Source organism: Fusarium oxysporum, chromosome V (assembly GCF_013085055.1).
Source record: "Fusarium oxysporum Fo47 chromosome V, complete sequence".
Lineage (NCBI taxonomy): Eukaryota > Fungi > Ascomycota > Sordariomycetes > Hypocreales > Nectriaceae > Fusarium > Fusarium oxysporum.
In genome coordinates, this window is record NC_072844.1 from 1153675 (window position 1) to 1176671 (window position 22997).

At 47.5% G+C, this 22997-nt stretch overlaps 13 protein-coding genes and 1 non-coding gene across 14 annotated transcripts; 8 read left to right on the plus strand and 6 right to left on the minus strand.

Moving 5' to 3' along the window:
* Window positions 1-133: 133 nt before the first annotated feature.
* Window positions 134-1272, minus strand: FOBCDRAFT_33795 (S-adenosyl-L-methionine-dependent methyltransferase). Its single transcript, XM_059612136.1, has one exon. The coding sequence runs from the start codon at window positions 1227-1229 to the stop codon at window positions 393-395; it is 837 nt and encodes a 278-aa protein (XP_059467192.1). The 5' UTR covers window positions 1230-1272; the 3' UTR covers window positions 134-392.
* A 218-nt stretch (window positions 1273-1490) lies between these two features.
* FOBCDRAFT_222786 (uncharacterized protein) lies at window positions 1491-4031 on the minus strand. The gene is made up of 6 exons (XM_059609617.1): window positions 3851-4031; window positions 3266-3796; window positions 2782-3218; window positions 2467-2726; window positions 2058-2414; window positions 1491-2005 (listed from the first exon to the last, which is right to left on the minus strand). Exons 1-6 carry the CDS (start codon window positions 3982-3984, stop codon window positions 1541-1543), a joined length of 2184 nt encoding a protein of 727 aa, XP_059467193.1. The 5' UTR covers window positions 3985-4031; the 3' UTR covers window positions 1491-1540.
* A 327-nt stretch (window positions 4032-4358) lies between these two features.
* On the minus strand, window positions 4359-5589 carry FOBCDRAFT_260598 (uncharacterized protein). Its single transcript, XM_031183578.3, has 6 exons — window positions 5504-5589; window positions 4976-5449; window positions 4872-4929; window positions 4764-4816; window positions 4588-4710; window positions 4359-4537 (listed from the first exon to the last, which is right to left on the minus strand). Exons 1-6 carry the CDS (start codon window positions 5569-5571, stop codon window positions 4477-4479), a joined length of 837 nt encoding a protein of 278 aa, XP_031039220.2. The 5' UTR covers window positions 5572-5589; the 3' UTR covers window positions 4359-4476.
* Window positions 5590-5796: 207 nt separating this feature from the next.
* On the plus strand, window positions 5797-7862 carry FOBCDRAFT_319243 (general substrate transporter). Its single transcript, XM_031183579.3, has 7 exons — window positions 5797-6132; window positions 6182-6418; window positions 6468-6893; window positions 6947-7089; window positions 7138-7313; window positions 7364-7439; window positions 7488-7862. The coding sequence occupies exons 1-7, from the start codon at window positions 5955-5957 to the stop codon at window positions 7728-7730; spliced, it is 1479 nt and encodes a 492-aa protein (XP_031039221.1). The 5' UTR covers window positions 5797-5954; the 3' UTR covers window positions 7731-7862.
* A 249-nt stretch (window positions 7863-8111) lies between these two features.
* On the plus strand, window positions 8112-9309 carry FOBCDRAFT_182380 (uncharacterized protein). Its single transcript, XM_031183580.3, has 2 exons — window positions 8112-8871; window positions 8928-9309. Exons 1-2 carry the CDS (start codon window positions 8192-8194, stop codon window positions 9232-9234), a joined length of 987 nt encoding a protein of 328 aa, XP_031039222.2. The 5' UTR covers window positions 8112-8191; the 3' UTR covers window positions 9235-9309.
* Window positions 9310-9466: 157 nt separating this feature from the next.
* Window positions 9467-10376, plus strand: FOBCDRAFT_222790 (uncharacterized protein). The gene is made up of 2 exons (XM_059609618.1): window positions 9467-9893; window positions 9943-10376. Exons 1-2 carry the CDS (start codon window positions 9677-9679, stop codon window positions 10263-10265), a joined length of 540 nt encoding a protein of 179 aa, XP_059467194.1. The 5' UTR covers window positions 9467-9676; the 3' UTR covers window positions 10266-10376.
* Window positions 10363-12474, minus strand: FOBCDRAFT_250278 (uncharacterized protein; the record flags this gene model as incomplete). The annotated part of the gene is made up of 2 exons (XM_031183581.3): window positions 10363-12329; window positions 12397-12474. The coding sequence occupies 2 exons, from the start codon at window positions 12472-12474 to the stop codon at window positions 10383-10385; spliced, it is 2025 nt and encodes a 674-aa protein (XP_031039223.2). The 3' UTR covers window positions 10363-10382.
* A 1015-nt stretch (window positions 12475-13489) lies between these two features.
* Window positions 13490-14050, minus strand: FOBCDRAFT_201387 (uncharacterized protein; the record flags this gene model as incomplete). The annotated part of the gene is made up of 1 exon (XM_054704556.1): window positions 13490-14050. One exon carries the CDS (start codon window positions 14048-14050, stop codon window positions 13490-13492), a length of 561 nt encoding a protein of 186 aa, XP_054560531.1.
* A 1415-nt stretch (window positions 14051-15465) lies between these two features.
* FOBCDRAFT_250279 (uncharacterized protein) lies at window positions 15466-16785 on the plus strand (the record flags this gene model as incomplete). The annotated part of the gene is made up of 4 exons (XM_059610915.1): window positions 15466-15726; window positions 15811-16152; window positions 16183-16633; window positions 16670-16785. 4 exons carry the CDS (start codon window positions 15466-15468, stop codon window positions 16783-16785), a joined length of 1170 nt encoding a protein of 389 aa, XP_059464865.1.
* Window positions 16786-18143: 1358 nt separating this feature from the next.
* On the plus strand, window positions 18144-18225 carry FOBCDRAFT_t118. Its single transcript has one exon. It is a non-coding gene; the product is annotated as a tRNA-Gly (tRNA).
* Window positions 18226-19217: 992 nt separating this feature from the next.
* Window positions 19218-19945, plus strand: FOBCDRAFT_292916 (uncharacterized protein; the record flags this gene model as incomplete). Its single annotated transcript, XM_031183582.3, has 1 exon — window positions 19218-19945. Exon 1 carries the CDS (start codon window positions 19292-19294, stop codon window positions 19943-19945), a length of 654 nt encoding a protein of 217 aa, XP_031039224.2. The 5' UTR covers window positions 19218-19291.
* Window positions 19946-20208: 263 nt separating this feature from the next.
* On the plus strand, window positions 20209-20715 carry FOBCDRAFT_222796 (uncharacterized protein). Its single transcript, XM_059609619.1, has one exon. It carries the CDS (start codon window positions 20247-20249, stop codon window positions 20694-20696), a length of 450 nt encoding a protein of 149 aa, XP_059467195.1. The 5' UTR covers window positions 20209-20246; the 3' UTR covers window positions 20697-20715.
* A 181-nt stretch (window positions 20716-20896) lies between these two features.
* On the plus strand, window positions 20897-22421 carry FOBCDRAFT_222797 (uncharacterized protein). The gene is made up of 2 exons (XM_054704558.2): window positions 20897-22187; window positions 22238-22421. Exon 1 carries the CDS (start codon window positions 21311-21313, stop codon window positions 21992-21994), a length of 684 nt encoding a protein of 227 aa, XP_054560533.2. The 5' UTR covers window positions 20897-21310; the 3' UTR covers window positions 21995-22187; window positions 22238-22421.
* On the minus strand, window positions 22365-22736 carry FOBCDRAFT_273851 (uncharacterized protein; the record flags this gene model as incomplete). Its single annotated transcript, XM_031183584.2, has 1 exon — window positions 22365-22736. One exon carries the CDS (start codon window positions 22734-22736, stop codon window positions 22365-22367), a length of 372 nt encoding a protein of 123 aa, XP_031039226.2.
* Between the last annotated feature and the right edge of the window lie 261 nt (window positions 22737-22997).

Consider the following 22997-nt stretch of genomic DNA (forward strand, 5'->3'; position numbering starts at 1 on the left):
AGTCGATGTCACTGACAGTCCTCGAAGCCTCAGGGTCTAAGAGCTGGGACTCTAAATCATTTACCTTCCTCCCCTCTAAAGATGATTTGTTCTATGCGAGACTTGCGTTTCAATGCAAGCCAAATCTAAAGGGTTCGTCTCCGTTGACTATTGGGTGGATAGTCAGGAAGGATGATATAGAAGGCATCAAATCTCATCTTGCCATCCTGAAGGAGAAGAATGATTTATATCGGCCTAACACTCTTTGGGAAAACGGTATTCGATCAGGAATGGTCAAAATATATCCTCAGTCGACCTATCATATTCGTGATGGCGAAATGGTGGCTATGATAGCTCTTCATGATCAGATAATTCTCAAAAAATAAAGTTAGGTAGCTCAAAACCTGGTCCCTCTACTTCTGAGCTAGAAGAACCCAGCTCTCAAATTTGACCCCTCCATAACTTTCAACTTCCTTCTTGAGTACCTCATCAACAGCCTCTGGCCATCTCTTCTCCTCCTCATTAGTATATCCCGCTCGAGCAGGACGCATGAGATCTCCCAGCATAAATTTCTTCAGCCCATCTTCCAGTTCAGGTCCGCTAACGATAATACTATCCTCCACAAGTTCAAACTTGGATGAGTCAAACCCAGCTTCGATCGTCGTCTTTTCCAGAACACCTGGTTCAAAGAATTCAGGATGAGGTATTTTCAATGGTGGAAGGTCTGGTCGGACGAGAGCTTGCGCAGCGTGAATGAGTTTACCGGCTCCAAAACGTTTCCAGCATGAGATGGCGGCTAGACCATCAGGCCGGAGCGTACGGTAGATCTCCTTGACGCCTTTGACGGGGTCAGCCAGGGTGTAAACACTGAAGTTGAGGATACTGTGTGTGAAGTGCTCATCGGGAATTCCCTCTAGATTCTGAGAGTCAAGAACCTTCGCTTCAATCTGTGGAAACGAAGTAAAAGAATCTTTGGCGGCTTGGACCATTGGAGGTACATTATCAGTCACCAGAATATGAGGGACATCATCAGCCGCGAGTCTGTCAACAAGAACTAAGGCTGCTATTCCCGGACCGGCAGCATTATCATGAACCACCGAGCCCTTGGTTATAGGCCTTGTGGCTTGGATGCTGTCGAAGGCCAAGTCAAGGACACGGTATGTGCTTCTTCCGGTTTGTTGAAGATAATTTGCTGCGAACGCAGAAAAGTATGAGGAAGAGGGGAGGTCTTTGCTTTGGGATGTCGCCATTTTGAAAAGTTTGGTTTGTTGAGCTATCGAGTTATAATTCGAGGTCACCGTAAGCTGACAATGTAAGCCTTTTTATACCAAGAATGGCTCTATGAGGTTGAGGGGTTGAAAGAGCCTTCAGTGGGGTCATGACAGCAGATGGAATAAGCACTAGGACTTCTTGCCACGCAATAAGCCGAACAGAGCGATAATAGCAGAGATTTCCCGCTGGTGATGTGAGATGTGAACCCAATGATGTAGGCTGCAAAGTTAACCATGCCACAAAACTTTTGATTATATTCCCTAGAATCTGTATGCTCGTGGATAGTCTATTAGAATATTATATCGATCTCACCCAGCGAGCCAGAATAAAAGTTCCCGCTGAAATGTTCTGGACCTTCAGCCCCCTGTACCGAGTCCTGTTCGGGGCTTATGATGAAATTATCATTGAAAAGTGAGGTCCCATCATTTGATATAAACTCCCCCAATGAATGAAGATCTTTCCACGAGAAGCTATTAAATGGATCAGAGTTCATATGTCCTTCGCTTGATTCAGCTTGTGACTGCAAAGCTCCGTGACTGGCCAGAGCCAAAGAGTCTGATCGTCCTTCAATTTCGGGGTTCCGTGATCTCGACTTTCCGAGCATCTTCAACCAGAGAAGCCTAAGGGATCTAGCGTAGCGCTGACCGAGACCCTGTTGATTATTTGAAGTTTTCTGTAGACGTGAGATGGTTTCGTAGATGGCACGACGCACGCCTCGTGCTTCTGATGGTTTGATAGCTCCGGCAAAGATAGCCTGTAGGCCACCGTATCAGACTTGTTCCCGAATGAATTGAAGAGATGCTTGCCTTGAAGAGAAATACTGCTGCATAGATAACGTAAAGATAAAACTTGAGCGGCATATACTTGAATGCTTCGGTGGGATCTATGAAGCTGTTGAGAGTACATAAGATAGAATTTGCTGCATCGATAGACTCGTAAATGAACCTTGCATCTGGAGCAGCGGCAAGTTCCGAGAACAAAGGACCAGAGGGCCTCTTCTTTGATCGCCGAACAATGCGATTTAGGTTTGCCTGGAAAGCAAATGCGTTGATATATAGACGAAGGAAATCATATGATAACATAAGAGATGCTTTGACGCGCGGGATGAAGCTGAGGCCACCCCAGGAGAGTTTCCATCTGCGGAGGACTGAGGAGAAGTCATCCTATAGAGTTAGCTATATGGCTCCATGAAATGTCAGAGAAGCATTTGCTTACAATGTACCTCACATACTCTCCTCCTATGTATAACTGCTCTCTATGACTTGTTGATGAGTATAGAATATCATGTGCGTTACTGAACAGCTGAGTGATTTCAAGATGTGCCTGAAATAGTAGAGCGAGGTTATCGTTGCCCAGCTTTTGTGTTTGGAGATATGGAAAGTCAGCCGCTCGAAGGTTTACGGATGGACCTGGTCCACGAGACCAGAATCCTTTTCCGAGTCGTATCGAAACTTGGCGATCGCTCATATAGCAAGCTGTCTTCCCGTCAGTCACTGAAGAGCGCCACATGGCGGAGATGAAGTTACTAACCAGCCCAAGCTATCCTTTTTCTACTGAGATGATCCGGCGCACCTTCAACTCTCTGCACAAGACCAGTTTGCTCAAGGTTCTGCAGGTATGCAAGACGAATAGCAACACCAACCAGCATCCACGATCCCTGGTCCTCTTTGCCACATCCAATCATGAGGTTCTCCTCGAGTGGCTGTGGCGCCCATTCAGCCAGTATCAACAATGCTTCGACTGCGCCGACCGTAGTAGAGCCGGTGTATATCAGCTTGGAGATTTGAGTCTCCATGTGTCTCGCACAGGCATTATGGGCCCTGGACCACGAGGGATCATCTTTTGTGGCGACGGTGAGGATTGCTGTGATGAGATATGGTTCGTGCTCGATGAGTTCTAGGATACGGCTGGAGTCGAAGGCGGCGCTGTAAGCGATGGGGAAGAAGATGTGAAAGTTGTCATGGTAGCTTTCCCAGGTTAGCCTGCATCAGAAATATGTGTGCGTATAACTTACTGTTCGATCAGAAAGGCTGCCTCAGAAAGCGTCAATGCTCCAGAGGTAACAGGTGGATAGTCACAAACACCCTGGGATGTGTTTGCCATCCTTGTCGAATTTTCGGGATCGCCTTCTGCATCTTGCGTTTGCGCATGTCCCTCGGGTTCCATATCAGCCACATGAGCCAGCAAATCCAAAGCATCAGACGGATTCAAAAGATCCGACGACGTGAAGTGGCCCTTGAGCCGCACCGCATCACCTGTAGGCTCTTCATCATCCTCGGATTGTTGGCCTAGAGGTGACCCAAGGTTTGATGACAGCCATTCACTATGTTGGTCTGGTTCACGGGGTTCCTGTGCTGGCACTGGATTCATTCGGTTGATTGGTCTGCTTGGCGATGCTTGATGAGAATCATTTGTTGACCTAGAATAACCAAGACGCTGGCCCTTGATACGACGACCACCCCGTCGAGATGTAGCGAGGATACATTCTTGATTCTTCTCGATGCATCGCCGACACGGAGGGTCTCCAGGCACGCCACTGGAGTCACTTCTCACACGTCAATTGATTTCTTAGCCAGTGGCGGCAATTGCCATGACTTACAGGTCACATCGGGTCTTACGAGATCTGCAGCTCACGCAGGCTCTCGAAACCCTCTTCTCGGTCTCTGGTCCCGTCGGTGGTGTCATCATGCGTGGAGGGTTTTCAAACACCGAGAGGAGAGGGGAACGCGGCATTTGAATATGATGAGGGTCTTGGTTAACTAATCATACGACGACATCGGTCTAGGGGGCCTAGATTGGTATGGCTTGGGTTAAGCTTTGAGCTATGGACATGTACCGATGTCACAGGACTTGAAGATACTGAGCTAGGACGGAATATTCCGCTACAGAACGTGACCTAGGGGGTCTAGATTCTAGAAGATGACATGGAAGCTGAGAATTATTGGTGATGGCTATTGAAGCTGAAAACCCCGGTCTTTGAATCGTATCACGCTAAAGCGCGACCTTCTCCGGGGGAATGGGTCGGCCAAGGAAATAATTTGTGAATCTTCGTCTTGCCCCGGTTTTAAACCACCTGATATTAAGGGATCGGGAATAAGAAGATAAACTTGCAGCCAAAATGTCTTGATTTTAATCTATAGGAGTTACACTGTAAGAAATATCTATTCTAATTTGTAGCTAATTTTACAGTTGATCCAGTTGCCCGTGAGATCAGAGCATAGTGATCTATTTCAAGCCGCCACTCAAAAGGATATCTTGTCCGGTCATGTAACCATTCCTTGCCAACCTATAACACGTATTAGACAAGCGAAGACCCTTCCGTTCAGCGGGACTTACATGATGATCGCCTCGCAAACCTCATTAGGTGAGCCGAGACGGTGAACTGGAATAGATGCAGCAATGGCGAGACCGGGGTCAGTCTTTTTCAGCTCTTCCAAATCACACCCTTTATCCCAGGCTCTACAACCAAACATTAGCCAAGTTTCGATATTGAGATAGTCACAGAATCTTACTCTGAGATGGGCGGCGGAATCATGCCCGTGGAGCCAATCATAGCTGGCGAGACCTACACAAACCGTCAGTTTCCACAGAATTCTGATAGATACACCAAAGAAACTTACGATGTTCACTGTAACGCCTTCGGGCGCCAACAAAGTGGCCAAGTTCTGCCCCATTGAACTATGGCTTGTCAGCGTGATCACACAAGAATTCCGATGTTACTCACGTCAGAGCACCCTTTGAAGCAGCATAATGGCATCCATTCAGCCCACTTCCACGAGCAGCAATACTTCCAACCAGTATAATTCGTCCCCAGCCTTGCTGTCTCATACCAGCAAGACAAGCTTTGGTAACGACAAACTGGCTCCGACTGTTAACCTCCATCATCTCATCCCAATCATCCTCTCCAATCTCCGCAACATCGCGGATCCGTCTTCCCAGACCAGCATTTGCAACCAGAATAGATACTGCCTTGTGCTTGGAGGATACAACATCTTGGCTCAATAAGCTTGAAACCAAAGCTCTTGTTGACTCTCTTTGTGAAAGGTCTGCATGCACAGGCACAAACAGCTGAGATGGATATGTCCTACTCAGCTCTTGTGCAAACGTGTCTGCCTTTTCTTTACTGGAAGAATAATGCAGACCAACGTCACAACCTTGAGCAGCAAAAGCTCTCGCAACAGCGGAACCTATTCCGCCACTACAAATCGTTAGTTTGGCTGACAATACACCTCGAACAAAATGGCAAACTCACCTTGAACCCGTCACCAAAGCCAATCGGCCTTTGAGGTTATTGTCTATCGTCTGCAATCGAAGCGTCATCCTTGTATGGTTCCAAACTTGTTTATGCGAATCATGCAAGTGTTGGTTATTGACTTTACTTGCTCATCTTATAAAGGGCGAGAAGCTAAAACTTAGCTTTGCCGCTATTCCGAAGCCATTTACCATCGGCAACTCCTTTTTCAAACACCGACGGCAATTGAAATTAGCTTCTGAATGAATCCTGGAGAAAGAGTAACTGAACCTTTCCCCGCAAACATGGGGTCCCCATGGAGTAGAGTCGTATTAAGCTTGGGAATGTGGGTTGGTCTTTATTAACCCATCCTCCGTCTCTGCTTTTTTGAATTTAATTTTCGTTCTCCACGATACAAGGCATATCAAACACTGTGTCTCATTGTTTGTTGTTACACGATCAATTGTTCATCATGGAGTTACAGGGCCAGAGCCTCATCTTGACCGTCAGTGTCTTGACGTCGTTGGGTTTTATGCTCATCGGTTATGACAATGGCCTCATGGGAGGTCTTGTCAACACTTCGGCTTTCAAAGACACTTTTGATAGTCCCGATTCTGATATGATCGGCGTTATTGTCGCCATTTACGAGAGTAAGTTCCACTTCGCCAATGGACTATGCTAGTCACTCACAGTTACTAGTTGGATGCTTCTTTGGTGCTGTCTTCTCCTCTATCTGGGGTGAGAAGCTCGGTCGCCGACGCTCTGTTTTCATCGGTTGCGTGTTCTTGATCATTGGTGCGGTCCTCCAAGCCGCTTCTTATACACGAGCTATGATGATCGTTGGCCGTATTGTTGCGGGCGTCGGCATGGGTACTGTCAACTCAACTGTTCCTGTCATGCAGGCTGAGTTTAGTCCCAAGTCAAGCCGTGGTATTTGTAAGTTCCTGTCCTTGATCATGAGGAATAACTTTCTGATATCATATAGACGTCTGCGCCCAGCTCTCCACCCTCAACTTCGGTATTTTCCTAGTTTACTGGATCGACTATGCCCTGTCATCCCATACCGGCAGTTATGCTTGGCGCGTTCCTGTCATTCTTCAGTGTGTTCCTATTCTGGCTATCATGGGTCTCCTGTTTGTGATTCCTGAGACACCACGTTGGTTGGCAGCACATGACAGACCTGAGGAGTGTCTGAAAGTCCTTGCTCAAATCCAGGGCACTTCCACTGATGATCCTGAGGTCCAGGTTCTTCATAGCGTCATCACCCAGACTGTCGCCTATGAGACATCTATCGGTTCAGGTTCCTGGAAGGATCTTCTCAGGGAAGATAGTATCAAGTCTCGCAAGCGACTTCTTTTGGCCTGTTTTCTCCAGGCTGCGCAGCAACTCGGCGGCATCAATGCAATCATCTGTAAGTCTCAACCCTTCTTCATCGTGTTGATGAACCATGCTGATGATCGTTAGACTACTCAAGCACCCTCTTTGAGAAGAGTGTCGGTTTCTCTGCTCACATGTCAGCCCTCATGTCTGGTTTCCTTCAGACTTGGTTCTTTGTTGCCTCTTTCATTCCTTGGGTCTTGATTGATCGCATTGGCCGAAGACCTCTTGTAAGTACAGCTCAATCCTTTCCTTATACACTAAGCTAACTTGTAAAGCTCCTATCTATGATCAGCGTCATGGCTGCTACTATGGCTGTCCAGGCAGGATTGATCTACCAGGTCGAGAACAACACCGCTACAGCACATGCCGCGGGTATTGCAGCTGCAGCTATGCTGTTTATCTTCCAGGGTGCCTTCACCATTGGTTTCCAGGCCACAGTCTGGGTCTATCCGTAAGAAATTTCCCCGCCAAACTTTATTGTCCAACACTAACAGGTTACAGCTCTGAGATTCTTCCTCTTCGCCTCCGACAGCGTGGTTCATCTATCTCCACCGCCGCTAACTGGATCTTCAACTACGTATGTCACTCCCTTCTCAAATACATAGCTATGCTAACTTTTGTCCAGATGATTGTTCAAATCACTCCCATCTCCATTGATAACATTGGCTGGAGGACATACATCATCTTTGCAGTACTGAACAGTCTCTGGGTTCCTATCATCTTTCTCTTCTTCCCTGAGACCAAGGGACTTGAGTTGGAAGATGTTGACCATCTCTTCGGTGGAGAGGACATCATCAGCCAGGTTGATGAGAAGACCAATGCTGCTGTTGTCATGATGGAGACTGTTGGCAACAAGACTGCTGCTTAAGTTGCTGCGCACTCCTGTCGAGAAGCGGGAGTTTGGTGTGTACTATTCATGTGTTGTAAGATAGCCCTGAAGATTTAGTCGACGGCTTCAAAGAGGATAAAGGAGCGAATAGTAATCAATATCTTTGACATATCTTTAATGATGTCATTTGAAAGTTACATGAATAGCGCTTACTGCCGAATAATGCTTGATTGGGTATACTATCGTTCATATGCACAGAGTTTACGTATTCTCGCTGCGTGGCTTCGGCATATGAGCCACCCGCTGCAGAAATTTCCACATTGGGAACGGAATTAAGTTCAGCATTAGCCGCTGAGGGGCAACGGCAGGTAACCCAGCTCAACCTCCAAATTCCAAAGCCCGATGTCCAATATTTGTTATGTTATCTTCCTCTTCATATCCCGCTTGTTTAGCTACCCCGGCATTTCAACCTCGGGATACAACCCTGACTACTCGGCACGATGTCATTTAAGATCTACAACGAAGGGGCCAATGCCATCTTTGACGCTTCTTCAACGGTCGAGGTGATTCATGAGAATGACCAGTATCCGTTCGCCCACGAAGCCGGCGTCTTCATTCCTGAAGAAAATGCCCTGTTCATCACCAGTAACCAATTCCCGGACCCAACGACCGGTCAGAAGACGATCCAAATAAGCAGAGTCCAACTCTCCCCGGATGGAAAATTTATTAGCTGTGAAGAAGTCAACGCGCCTGACGTTACCATGGCAAATGGTGGTGTGAACTACAAGGGCGGCGTACTCTTCTGCTCGCAAGGATCCTTGACTGCGCCAGGAGGTCTTGTATTCATGCAGCCTATCGCACCTTACAGATGCGCAGCGCTCGTTACCTCATTCTACGGGCGAGATTTCAATTCTCTGAATGACGTGGTTGTTCATTCTGATGGCTCTGTCTGGTTCACTGATCCAATTTATGGATACGAGCAGGGTATAAGGCCAGCTCCCCAACTACGAAACCAGGTCTATCGATATGACCCGAAAGACGAGTCAGTGCGGGTTGTGGCAGATGGATTTGGCAGACCAAACGGTATCTCGTTTAGTCCTGATGAGAAGGTTGTCTACATCACTGATACGGACTGGATTCACGGTGATGGAACTACTGATGACACTAGAGCAAGGACCATGTAAGTCACCGACGGCACAAGACCATGAAATTTATCTTGCTAATTATCTACAACAGCTATGCCTTTGACCTATCAACCATCTCAGGTGAACCATTCCTCACCAACAAGAGAGTTTTCGCCATGGCAGACACCGGTATCCCCGACGGCATCAAATGCGATACGAAGGGCAACGTTTACAGTGGCTGTGGCGATGGCGTAAACGTCTGGTCACCAGGCGGCGTCTTACTCGGAAAGATCCTTATTTCTGGAGGCGTTGCGAACTTTTGCTTTGGTAGAAATGGGGAGTTGTTTATGCTGAACGAGCACAAGATTTGGAGAGCTCAGCTAGCCAGCGGCGTCAAGGGGGCGCTGCTCGGCATCTGAAGACATGGCTTACTTGTAGGGACTACTAGCCTCAAATGGTCACAAAATTTTATTCATGATTTTTATTACTATTAATATTACGGCAAATGATGCTTCATTGCATGCGTGGCAGGGCTAATGAGAGGCTTGGCTGTTTATGGAGGCATTTGCCGTTTGCCGATCTTCGGCCTCTGCTTCGGCGTCTGGAGCTAAAGCCGGCCGTTCTCCAAACAGTCTCAGTTAATCATGAGAGCAAAACCCCATAGCGAATGCCTCGGCTCCTACATCATACGGCAACTGAAGCTCGGTAAATGATATAGCTATAGAATCTACCCCAAGTGACTGTTCTTCATATGCCGTCGACAATTTTAACCTATACTAACTACGTAGCTTCCAACATCGCGGGGAGATCCAACTCATTCTTCCAGAATCAATCTACTATCACATACACATACACACAACCATGTCTTCCCAAACGAAAATGCAATCGAGCAAGCCTCGAGTTCGCAAATCAAGAAGCACAACAACCAAGCAGCTAAAGCCCAAGAGCACAGCACTATCATCATGTCTTTTCTGTCTCCGAAACCGCAGAAAATGCGTACGAGTAAACGGACAAGCACAGTGCTCTGAATGCACAGCCTTATGCCAGGCTTGCCACTGGCCAAATGTCCAACAGAACCGTGAGTCGCCACACCAGACCTCATGCAACTCTTCTAACATCAATGACAGTTCATCAACTATTACACGAGAAGCAGCAACTATATCTTCAGCGGCGGTCACTATCAAAAAGCTTACTAGAAGGCGTCAGGGACATGGAGTTCTGCTCGTCCACGATAGAAACACAACGGACTTTGAAGCGATTGTTAGACGATATGGTTAATGTGGAACAAAGGGCATTTCAGCTCGAGTCGGAGGAGTCAAGACTTTGGGGATTGAGGCTCAGGGCCCAAGACAGCGACGATATAGATTCGGAGGACTCGTGTTCAAGTGAGAGTCTGTCTGAGCCATCTCAGAGTCTCGATTGTAACTTTGCTTTTCCATGGCTAGATTAATATCAAGATGCCTATAAGTGGGTTCATCGTCATGATCTTCTAAATGCAACAATTTGAGAATAATAATCTAAGAATGGGAAATAATCGAGGGCATTAAATGAAATTGAAAGCAATGAATCATAAGCTAAGTCCCCTGGAAAGAGTCTGATCCCCCCTCATTTGATCGAGCTCCGCCTCAAACATCTCTTGTCCACCATACCAAGGAAGATCCCCTGCCCCAGGCCTCGAAAAGGGATCACTCCCAATCTCTTCAAAGTTCGCGATTCCAGCAACATCTGAACAGGGAAATCCGGAGATTTCAATGGCTTCAAGATGATCAAGATCTTCCCCGACTCCAATCTCTGACTGGTCGTCAAATAGTTCTGGGATGGGAGTGGTGGTGCTATCGACTTCTACCAACACACTAGGCTGAATTGCGGCGAGTTCTTCCTGATCATATCCGAAGCCCCTCGAGTCAGGTGTGTGTGAGTTTTCAGGTATGTCGACTTCCATAGTCGAAATGGGTTGTGCTTGATCGACTGTTTCTTCTTCGGAAGCTACCTGAGCGCTGATCTCATCTTCGGTATAGAGGTTGTCCCACAACTCTGCTAGTAGTTGTTCAAACGCACACCTCGTGAGTCTTTTACTTAGATGGCCAAGTTGAGATTCCTGTATCATTTCACGAACCTGATGCTTCACAGATTGCCGACGGAAGTAGTCGTAGCAATAAACCAGTTCCCTCTCATAGTCGAGATAGGGGCTCAAAGGGATTGGCTCGTGGGGGAAGACAATCTTGAAAAGTCTCTCCCATTGCTCCTTTGGAGTCAATCTGGTATCAGATCTCTCATTGATCGCAGTTGCCATATCCCTCGTGATAAGTCCGACTGGGGGCGGGCATGTCGGAAGGCCAAGTATATTTTCGCATGTTTCCTCGTGTTTGGTCAAATCCTCTGGCCGAAACTCTTTGAAACAGAAACGGCAATGATGGGAGAAGTGCCTCTCTTGAATGTGCTTTTTGAGGCGATATATGTCCCTGAGTTTCTTGACACAACTTCCTCTGTGCTTTCTGGGATCCCACTTCATGAAAGGACAAGCCCAAAAGAGGCTATTTTCGGAAGATGTATCAGTAACGGACGGGCTTTGCCCATTACCGCTAGACTCCTCATCCTCACTTCCTTCATCCCCATCAATAGTCTGACCTCTGCGGCCTGTCGGTTTGACACATTTCCGTACAACTGTTGCTCGAGTGTTCTTGGTCGAACTACTGGAGCTTCGATCAGCTTGCTTACGCTTTGCTGCAAGAGTCCGTTTCTGTGGCGCATACGACCTGTAGTAGTCGTCGACAAGTGTTTCCACTATGTTGTTGACAGTTTCCTGACAGGCAATCTCCTCCTGAGCATATTGACTTGCGTCGATGAATTCTCCTCGAAAGGCGGCTTCAGACTGCGAAGTATCGCTGGAAACGGAGCTTGCTGCGGATGTGATCTCCGACTTTTCGTCAAAGTTGTTTTCATCCTGGTGTTCGTCTGAATCGACGAAACTTCTGATGCCAGCAATTACAGATATCTGAAACTCGTCATGTCCGCGATTGGGCCCTCCTATACGGGGAAAGGACCTCTGAGATATCGAAAACTCATGCTCTGAGCCAGGGCCACCTCTCGAAAACTGGCCATCGCGTGTTGCTAGCAGCTCCAGTGGCTGACCATCAAAACACAGGCGCGCGTCCTGCCATGAAAACTCAGGGATCCATGACAATGAGTGAATGCTCCTTGGCTCATCTGTGGAAGCAAGCAGCACTTCCTCGCCATGTGAATTGCTTGCCTGTGAGACGCTCTGGGCTGGAACAGTGTAAGAAGGTCCCGAGTGTGAAGGTTCAGAAGATGACATGACCTCTGTGAGCCCTTGCTGGGGCAACCTAAATGGAAGTAACGACAGTACACCTGCCTGTGGAACATAGTTCTCCGTCGTTTCCCAGGTCAAATCAATGTATGGGTCACCTTGCCCATCACCTAACCCTAAGAGTGAAGGGCCATGGGCCAAGTCTTCCTCACGGGTAGTCACACCAGTGAAGGCCGCATCTCGGGCCTAATCTCAATATATCAATATCACTGAGTTTCTGCACGTAGGTATGGTCTATATGGAAGCAACTCACTCTTAGCGAATGCTTTGTTGGGGGTACGTCACCAGCAGCAGCATCGCCAGGGTTGGTGGAATCCACCGAGTCAGACATATTGTAGGTAGTAATGGAGGTTTACGGTACTGAAATTATAGAGAATCGAGGTAAAAGCATGGTTAAAAGAATAGGAGAGGTGGGATTCATTGCGCGACTGTTCAGCTTCTTATGGTAAACTGAATTCAAAATTTGTCGATTTTTTTGCCTGTGTCTTGGAGGTTTTTTTGAATTGAGAAACCCTGCGGAAAGCATTGGTTGTCGTGACTCCAAATCATATCATCCATGCCAGAAAAAAGCAATGAGGCTTACAACTCATCATCTCATTGGGAGAGGAAAAGCAGGCTGTACAAAGTGCATGCGCACGGGACTGACCGCTTGATACTTGAAGCACCCCTGAGAGAGCTTCAGCTTAATAACAATCACATCATGTAATCAATCTGGGTATAATCGAAGAGTTGCAAGTCACCACAGAGTCAACCAGTATTGTCTCTTCGCACCGGCATCGAAGATGGCTAGGTAATCAAAATCAAGTAAATACAATGACAACTCCTCTACACATACCTATGCTCACATAACCAACAATTGCCTTCAACATTACTCGTCGCGAAAACTATCACAGGGCCCTCATCTGAGATGTTATATGGTCTCTGCCGGGCCTTGTATTCTTTCTCCGTTCCCCAACTGAAAAGCAAAATCCAAGTCCCTTCACCCTGCCATCCAGCCGATACCTAGTCCACTTGCGTTCTATCCAACCAGCACCCCAGCTCGATCTCAGTAAGAACCGGCTTCCGACTGATTTCAAATGTGAACAGAACAGTCGATGCTCCGTCAAGTTTCAGTTTGCTTGCTGATATCGTGGATACCAACTCAAACTACAACTGCGAATGATCTCAATAGCTCTCCGAATGTCCCCAAGTCGGGTTGTCGTGCCCCAGAAAAGAACGCTACTGATCAATCTTTCACATTCTTGTTGGCTTCCCTCATTTCGCATGTCGAAAGTTCTTACCAGACAGACATGCTCACTGGTCTCATCACATGCGTAACTGAAACAAATGGAGGTCGTGGTCCGGTTTCACACGAAGCTGAACACAGAGCTATAGAGTCCTGGAATATTCCCGCCGCGCTCTGCAAGGCGATGGCGCAGTCTCTCGACCATCCTGACACTGACAGAACCGCCTTGAATACAGTTGTGTGCTGTCTCATGAAGGTTTCCGCGTTGCTCGTTGTCAGGGTCATCGAATTTGACCACTAGAAAAGGGTAGAGGAGATTTTCCCCATCGACAGCCTCTGCTTCTACCTTGGACCAAGCGGGTATTTCATGATTGTCGATCATATATTGGGGGGAAATCCATCCGTAGGTGAAATCAGGTTGAGAATTCAGCTGCCGAAACTCATTTGTCGATTCTATTATGGTCACATATGCTCTCACTTCCTTGTGATTTGTATTGTTCAATATAGGCGCCTCGCTGATACCAAGAGTGTTGAATTCAAAGTTTCGCAGAAATTTCTCTTCCCAAGAACAATTTTGTGTCGTAATAGCAGCCTTGAAAACTTCGTGAGCGTCCTTCAACACTGTTTGACGCGCAGGCAAACTACTGACATAGCGGAAGATGTCAGCGTTGTTGGGGCCCATTTCTCCAAGTTCATCACGATGTAGAAGGTGAATGCGAACCGCACTGAGTTGCTGAACCTCTACATGGGGAAGATTTCGGTTGTCATCTTCACACAAAAGGTTCCTTGATTTCTTAGACTTCAGAGTTGTGTAAGAGGATAGAGGTTTCTGGCCAAGTTCTGAAAGTGAAGATATTTATACCGAAAAAGCAAAACAAAGTTGCTGAGGATAGGGCTTTGGTGAATGTAATCTCTACCAAACTATGTCACTATTCACTAAGTAGGTATCAAAGGAAACCCCAAATCATATAAGGTCACTTGTCAGTATGTCTTTCTTTCATAACCCTTTATATTTCTCTTTTTATCACAGCACACAAACTTTCGAAAATCGTTATTAGTGTCCAGCGTGAGTGAAGTCGTCTGTAATTAGCTGTCGGCGCCAGCGCAAGTCTCCGCCCTACACAATTTATCATGAGCTGATCTATCCGGCCCATTTCACCCTCGACTGTTTAACCTAGCAAGTAGGGAATTTCAAGTGCCCTTTAGTGCTGTCTCTTGTTTGCGCTTCTTCTGAAAGAATATGCCTATACAAAGATGGGCCAATGCTGGTTGAAAGATACGTGGGCGGTAGAGGATAGATGTATAGGTTTAAGCGGAAAGACAGGTTAGACGACCTGCCCTGACATTATCTATCATCAGCATCGGATCAATGAAAGGCTGTAATTTCTTCTTATATACTTCACAACTTACACTTTGCAGTCTGTGGCCATTAAAAACCAGTGTGTATAGAGGTTTCGAGACATCATCTTTTGGCCTATGTCAAGTCTAGCCTCAAAGAACCTTGATCGACCGATTACAATCACATTCGCAACCAGAGGCTACTTGATTGACGACCCTATTGAGGGCCTGTACTGGCGACAGATGGGTGGGTGACACGATGTTGGTGAACTGGCATGCTATATGTTACTATGGTCGGTTAGCCCAGGCAAACAATCCAGCGATAGGGTGGCCTCAAATGACCAAAGCTTGAAGCACTTTGTCGACAATCGCCTGTCTGAGGCATTCCAATGCTAAACATGTAACCCTTGGCCAGATTTATCTCCCTTGGCTAACAAAGTAAATTAGGTTCTGTGCGGTGATATAAGCTCCCAGCCACAGGTCTCAACTGCAAATAACACATCTAGCTCATAACTTAAACATTATACCGCAATGCCTGATTAAATTCTAATAAGATAAAAACCTAAATTATGACTCTTTGGCCGGCCTTGAAGGTATTTAAGATGCTGCCTGCATTCAACAAGAGTGTGATCGGAACTTCCTTTGTTCCACAATTTCGCTTCCTTCTCATTTCTCGAGCAAGATCAAGCATTTGCACCTCATCATCTCTGATCTTTTATCCTGGTATCACAGCCGACAGAGAATTTCGATTACTACAGCATGCAGCGAGCGACGCAGGACGGCCTTGAATGGCAAGAGTCATTTCTGGATTTAGAGCCAGTATGGACACGAGAGCCTTCCATAGGCGCCATTGAGAGCATATCCCGTCAACAGCTCAAGATAACATCAGATAATCCCTGTACCGTCACATTCCACGGAGCAGGTTTCTTCAACAAGTTCTACCTCGTTCGTGCTGAGGGAAGTACTTTCGTCATGCGCGTTACCTTACCTGTCTACCCTCGCCACAAAACACGTGCCGAGGTCATTACCTTGAAATGGGTGCGCGAGAACACCACTATTCCCGCCCCCGAGGTCTTTGCTTTTGACGACAGTAACGACAACGAGATCGGCTTTGAATGGATCTTGATAGAGTTTATGCAGGGTACGTCCGCGCAGAAGCGATGGCGTACCATGTCGATGGAGCAGAAGATTGCGCTGACGGAGCGAATTGCAACCTTCCAGTTTGAGCTATCAGGTCTCGAGAAGCAAGAACTAGCCTTCAAAAGTATGGGGACATTGGATTCTCCTGAGACTGACCTCGAGGCCGACTTCAGAGCACCCGGAGCTGCGATTACACCTGGACGCATGGTTATCCCTGAGTTCTTCAAGGGCGATTATCTTACATATGACATCCCAAGGGGGCCATTTCTCTCTACTCATGATTGGCTAAGCGCCGTATTGACATTCGTCATACACCATCAGAAATGAGTTCTAGAGAACTCTCAGGATGAACACGATATTGAAGACCACGAGGACATCCTGCCAGTAGCGCAAAGCCTTCTGGCTCTCCTTCCTAAAGTTTTCCCTCCGGACTTGGGCAGGCCAGAGCCATCAGCTCTCCATCACCACTGTTCCCACCTCGACAATATCCTAGTTAACGAACATGGAGAAGTTACAGCTGTGATCGACTGGGAATGTGTCACAGCACTGCCCCTCTGGATGTTGAGTCAGGTGCCCAACTTCCTTATTGACCAGCCTCGCGAAGATGAGCCTCAGCGTGACGCATATATGAACGAGACACCAGAAGAGGCTGCCGAAGCAGCGGATAGGCGCAACGATCCAAATTACCTCGACAACGAAGGCAAGAATCAGTTGTACTGGATTCACATGATGGAGTATGAGACTACGCAGCTACGCAAGGTCTACAAAGCAAAATTGGAAGAGGTGTGTCCGGATTGGGTCAAGATGAATCCTTTGTAAGAAGACTTCTTTAATGCCGTCTTGCAATGTGATGGACTATGGATGAAAATGGTACGGAAGCGGGTCGAGTGTATTGAGAAAGGCGAGCCAGTGAGGTTTAAGGACATGTGGAATAGATAGAGACACGAAATTTAAAATATCTCGTTTTATCAGCAGCGGCATGTCGGCTTCGAGAGTAACGGTCAAGGAATTATGACTCGCTCGCATCAATTAGTGGCTTTCTACCATAGTGATCTCTAGTACTGCCAAGTTCTTGTCTAAGAACTGATTAATCAATAGAGAGAAATACTTATTAGGGTGTCCTGGTTTCGGACTGTCCACATATTGTTTACAGTGTGAATAGTTTCTGCTAACTCCACGGCTCGCTGTATTGCGAAGTTCATATTTTGATATTTACTACAGCTGCAAGCACAGATTTAAGCAGGCAGCTACTTTCTGTTTGATACCTTGCCTGGTAGTTGGCAAACTGCATGATATACCGTCTCAACGCTATGGCCAGATCTAATAAGCTCCAGGATAGCAACAGCGTCCTCCCATACTCCAGCATACAAGAACTCTGCAATGGCAATATGCATTGTCAGCTCCTGTTCCATATCTTTGATTCCCTCCTCGAGCTCACCTATCCCTAATTCTGCTGTATTCTGGGATTTATATTCGTTTCCTTGTTGATGTGGCATATTGAATCTGCTCTCGGCTGGTGGTGTTGTGCTATTGAGCGGTGAGCACAGAGACAAAGGATGACAACTCAAGATCAGTTCTATAAACACCGATAGTATCTTCTCTAATCTAAGGCCGCTGTGGTCATGGACGGGGCATTTAAGAGATGTTTGTCTTACTTGCGTCCGGTTCCTTGCCCTAAATGATAAGTATACCTGGAAGGCTCTCTGTTACTCGGCTGGATGATGCAGTAAAGACAGCAAGATTTAGTCAAGAATAAAACGGTACTGAATTCATGAGAATGTCGTATCTTGAGGCCTAGAAGTCTCACCAGATGGTGGAGAGACGTTGTCCCAGGAAACTAAAAACTCAAGAGGGGACAATTTGTGTAAACGGTGGGTGACCCATATCCATGAGACGCGCAAAAGGCCGCATCCCCAAACAAGCTTTCAGAACTCTAAGAGTGTCACCGTTTATGTGGAGTTTACTGCTCCGAGGCTTGTGATTAGATAACTCGCGTAGTATTTATGACGAGTGTTGTTGAAGAGAGCAGCATGAACTGTGATTGGCGAACCACAGCGGAAAGTGCGCCGGGACTGTAGCCCAATGAGAGGCATCAGAAAAATAAGAATGATGTAATTGGGAAATATCTGGAGTTAATATTCAGTTCTAAGAAATACGTTGGTTTTTTCCGAGTATCATTTTCTCTTTGGTGTTCTTCATCTCTGCATCAGTAACTCTATCAGCCTGTCAGCTCAGTCATGGTATCTGCGTAATGAACAAAACATCACTTTGGCAATTAAGTTTTCAACAATTCAAGAGCGTAATTGGTTTAGTGGTAAAATTCTCCGTTGCCATTCGAGCAGCGTCGGGGAGCCCTGGGTTCGATTCCCAGATTACGCATTCAATTCTCATTCTTTTGAATGATTCAGCTTTTAGCTATATTTCTTTTATCATTTTTGGTGGTGTTATGATGTTGGTGTTAACTGGTTCCTCATGCTTGGCTCTGTTCTACGCTGGTCGAGGTTCTGCCAAGAGCCCAGTGGTAGCAGTGCAGTTGCAAATCGCCTGTTCCTGCCTTGCCAAGACTTTTGCCTCGCCCACCTTGTGAGGCAATATCGCCGATCCCCAGAATGAAGTCACAGAGCAGGTCCCTTGAGGCGCATCAAAAGCAGATCTGATGGCTGTGATCTTAATGAAGCGGATATAAGCAGCACCAGAGAAAACTCAGCCACCTTCTGAGATAGGAAACGGCCGACAGATGAGGAAACGATACGAATAGAGTTGCAGGTTTCCCGTCTTAAGCGATTGGCTGTAGTGAGGTCCCATACGCCACATTAGCCTTGCCAGGCTAGGCCAGGCAGCTTAGAGCCTACCAAGAGTGCTGCACACAAGGTTAATTTTAGCATTTTGTCTCCTGTTTGAGGTGACGAGCGGTGTATTGATTGATGTATGTGACGGTGAGATATGGCCCAGACTATGCACTCACGAGGAACGTTGCATAGAATGAAAGAGTCATAAGTGTAAGCATTAACCTCTTCTTCATCTTTAGGCTAGACAACGCATTGACTAGACCGCAATGAACCAACAAACTCGGTGGAGATGCTCTGGACCCTCGCTTCGCTTCTGCGGCGCGATCAACCTGTAGCGCCCACGCAGCCTTGCCAGGGGTGATCTTCTGAATCCTCCGCCAAGATGAATCCCATCCGCCTCATTGGATGCTTCTGCGGTTCCCATTAACTGTGCCTCGCAAAATTTCCCTTGGCCTGGCCGGTGACTCTTTTGCCCAGGCGGACAATGGCACGTTGTAGCGGCCATGTCCTAACTCAGCACATCGTGAGCGTCTGCTATAAGTAGCCTGTGTCCTCACACATTGTTCAGATCATAATCCACAAAGCATCTCTCTCAGAACATCTCTCTCGTTCGCTCTTGAATATCTTCACTCGCTTATAACAAACCAACCATCAACATGCAGACCAAGTACATCTCCCTCCTCGCCGCTGCGGCTGCTACCAGCGTCTCTGCCGCTGAAGTCAAGCGCGTTGACGTCGTCCACATCTTCGAGACTCTCCACGTCGGCAAGCACATTCCCAGCTTCACTCCCAACAAGCGCTCTGTCAACGCCATCTTTGAGCGTGACGACAAGGAGGAGTGCCAAAGCTCTGCCATCTCTATCCTCCGAAGCGCACCCACTGCCAACAGGGACCTTGAGTCCTGGGCTCTTACTGCTGAGACCACCGACCCTTGCACTCTCACTGCTCCCTCTTCGCTGTCTTCCGATCTCTTGAGCTACATGACCGCCGTGGTTGAGTGGTCTAACGAGAAGGCGGATGATATGCAGGAGCTTGTTGACAAGTGTCTTGATGGGGAGGGCGCCGACGATTCCGGCGAACTGGGCGTTTGCTCTACTCCTGGAAAGATCATCTTCACTGCTGCCACCACTACAGAGACTGTCCAGCTCAAGACTGTTCTCGAGACTTTTGCTACTCCTGGTGCTTCTTCTACTGGCAGCGCTGGTGGCTCTGATGACACTGAGAAGACCAACGCCGCTGCTCCTCGAGGCGCCAACTTGCTCGCTGCTGTTGCCGCCGTCGGTGTCGCTGGTTTCATGATTGCTGCTTAAGGGCTTGGCTTCAAGCTTTAATGGATGGGTTGGATGCTTAATGGATAAATATACACGTTATGGAATTGTCATGTCTAGATGATGGATAAAACGGATTGACTTCTGTATGATATCCCGTGCAGAATGCTGCACTTTAAATTACCTATATATTTAATGGTTATGGAATCTTTACTTTTTCTGTACCCTGACTTCCTCTAGTTCTAGGTTTTCAGTTGTCTTTGTTCAAGACCCCGCGTGCCCCTCCACCTTCTTACAACTCCATTCTCGCAACCTCATCCATAACCTCAAGACCAACAGCACCATGGCCCAAGATGAATGCCATCTCCTGCGTCTCTCAACGGAGCTCATTCTCCAGATCTTGGAGTATGGCCCTACATCGACATATCTCGATGTGGCCCTCACTTGCACTACCCTACACCACCAGTGCCGGAATCTCTTAGATCTTCACCATGAAGCTCACGCAAAATACAGGATCACATCAGACCTGTCACCAGAAACTGTGGTTGATCTACTCAAAGATACTACTAAGGCCAGAATCGAGAGATGGCATGTTCGTGAGCTGGAGATCTGGGGTAGCCGACAAAATTGGGAGGATTGGCGACCATGGGTTCCCAAACTTCCCGGGACTTGCGGCCTTGCTGATGGCTTCCCTACAAGGTATGGGCTGGATTTGCAAGACATGCAGAGATACATCCGCACTGCACTGGAATTATGGACCTTTTCAGACTTCGACTCTGAGGCAATCCAATGAGATCTAAAGGCTGGCCAGGACGGGTTCCTCAAACTCCTCCTCGTTGCAACATGTCCTCGTCTTCACAGTCTGCGATTCGTCAAAAGAGGTCCCGATCCTCACACAACTCTGCAATGAATGAGAGAAGTCATCAAAGATAGTCGTCGCACAGAGGACGGGCCACACGAGCTACAAGGCTTGGCTTCGAGTCTCTGCGAGATATCGCAGTTGGTATCGAGACAGATCAAAGTTCGTGGAAAGACATAAGTCCCCGCCGCGATGCCCGCGACTTTGCAGCCCTTTTCTACATACCAAACCTTGAAAGCCTCTACTTCAATGATTTGCACTACATTGAAGATGGCAACGAAGACTACCAACACTTCGATGTGGTTGACCAGTATGACTTTCCACGCGGCACTTCGAGCGTCAAGCATCTCTTCATAGATAGCGCTTCAGAGTTCTCTCCCGAATATTACCAAGGCATAGCAGATGTATCGAAGAAATTAGAATCAGTCGTTTTGAGGGTTGCGAGTGAACAACGGCAAGATCTTGACGACGTGGATGTGTTCGTGGGCTCGCTTTCTTTCAGTAATGGGAAAACGCTACAGAAACTCATCATTTACAATCCGGGCGGTATGCACGGCTATCAATGCAGAAACTATCGACTCGATGACCTTGACGACTTTGGAAACCTGAAGCTGTTTACGTTGGCAGTTTCCGATATAGAGCTTGAAGAGTTTCACCTCATGCATAGTTCTCCCAATGCAGAGCAACTTGCGGAATACGTCTCTGACTTTTTACCTGCTAGTACTGAAGCTATTTATGTCTGGGGACGATCGGACGGGCATGCGGACGACTCAAAATCTGACGATATCCCATCAGATATCCTCGACTCAACACTTGCGTCACTCATCGAATCTGGCGTCCTTGAGAACCTCAAGGTTGTTTACCTCGCGGACGTCGAGAAACGACATGCTCAAGACAATAGAGAGATCGCTCTTGAGAGACCCATCGACGTCGGCCTCAAGGATGCGGGCCCAAAGCAACTGATTCTGCAAAAGTCTGTCGCTGCAGGACTCAAGACTGGTGTGCATGTGTGCACGCTGATGAATAGAGATGATGGGGGATATTGGAAGAACTTTCCTGGCAAGCCGGATAGGTTTGAACTGAAGACTGGTCCTTGTTATGGCGAAAGGCCCGCATCATGGGGATTGAATCTGCAGTCTGGAGAATGGGGGCCGGATTGCGAGGGTTGCGGAGAGTGTAAAGACTGCTTGGTCGTGTATCCTGCTGAGTTGTGGAAGAGTAGTCGTCCATGAGAAGGCTGTCGATAACATGACGACTGCCATCGATTTAGGCTTTAGTAGTACATGTAACACATGGATACCATGTCCATCAAGAGCCTCAAGATGGAACTGCCGGTGAAGGCCTGTGCTTCGATGTTGCAGGTGTGATGCCAATGAAGCCCAAGATGATATCAACGATCAATGCCTCGCCATGGCTCGGATTCAGCTGAGCAAGCATTAGCATCAGTCCATTACCAATCCATTGCCTCAACCCACCACCATCTTAGCCTCCTTCACGATCCTCCAGGCCGCGCGTACGACGCGTCTCTCACCACCCTCAATTGCCTAACAACTCCTCTTGCCTGGTCCCAATATGATAGCAGCACTGAGTAAACTGTATCAATCACTCCCCCTCATACCCCATCGCCTTCTTCCACCAACCCCCGAGCCCCTTCTCACCCATAACCCTCCCAAACTCCCTCACTGACTCGGTCTCATCAAACCCCGTCTTGCCTCCCACGCCCTCAGCCTTCGCGGGCTTCGCAACACATTTAAAGTCTTTATACCGCAGCGCTTGCACCGTAGATACCCACTCTGTCAATCCACCTTCATCGCGCCCTTCTGCAAACATTATCCCCGGTGACCCGCCGCTTCGCACGTACAGCCAGTCCACGTTTAGCTGTTGTGCTGCGCGACGTACGCGGGAGAGTTTCTTGCGGGATGTTATATGGTGGGTGCGGATTAGGCAATTGAAGAGTGAGGGCGTTCGTGACATGATGGTACAGGCGGTGTTGGAGAGACGTTGGTGAGAAGATTCATGATATCACGATCGGACTTTTATGGATCCGATGAAAAACACAACCACACCACGAGAAAATAAATACTAAATGGTATAGAGCGTAGTTAACGTAAAATTCATCCTCGTATGTGCACATCTAAGGATATAAACCTAGCCTAAGCAAACCAAACGCCTTCCTGGTATGTATCGTATCCTCCGCAGCCGAGTCAAAACATCATGACATGACCAACATCAAAG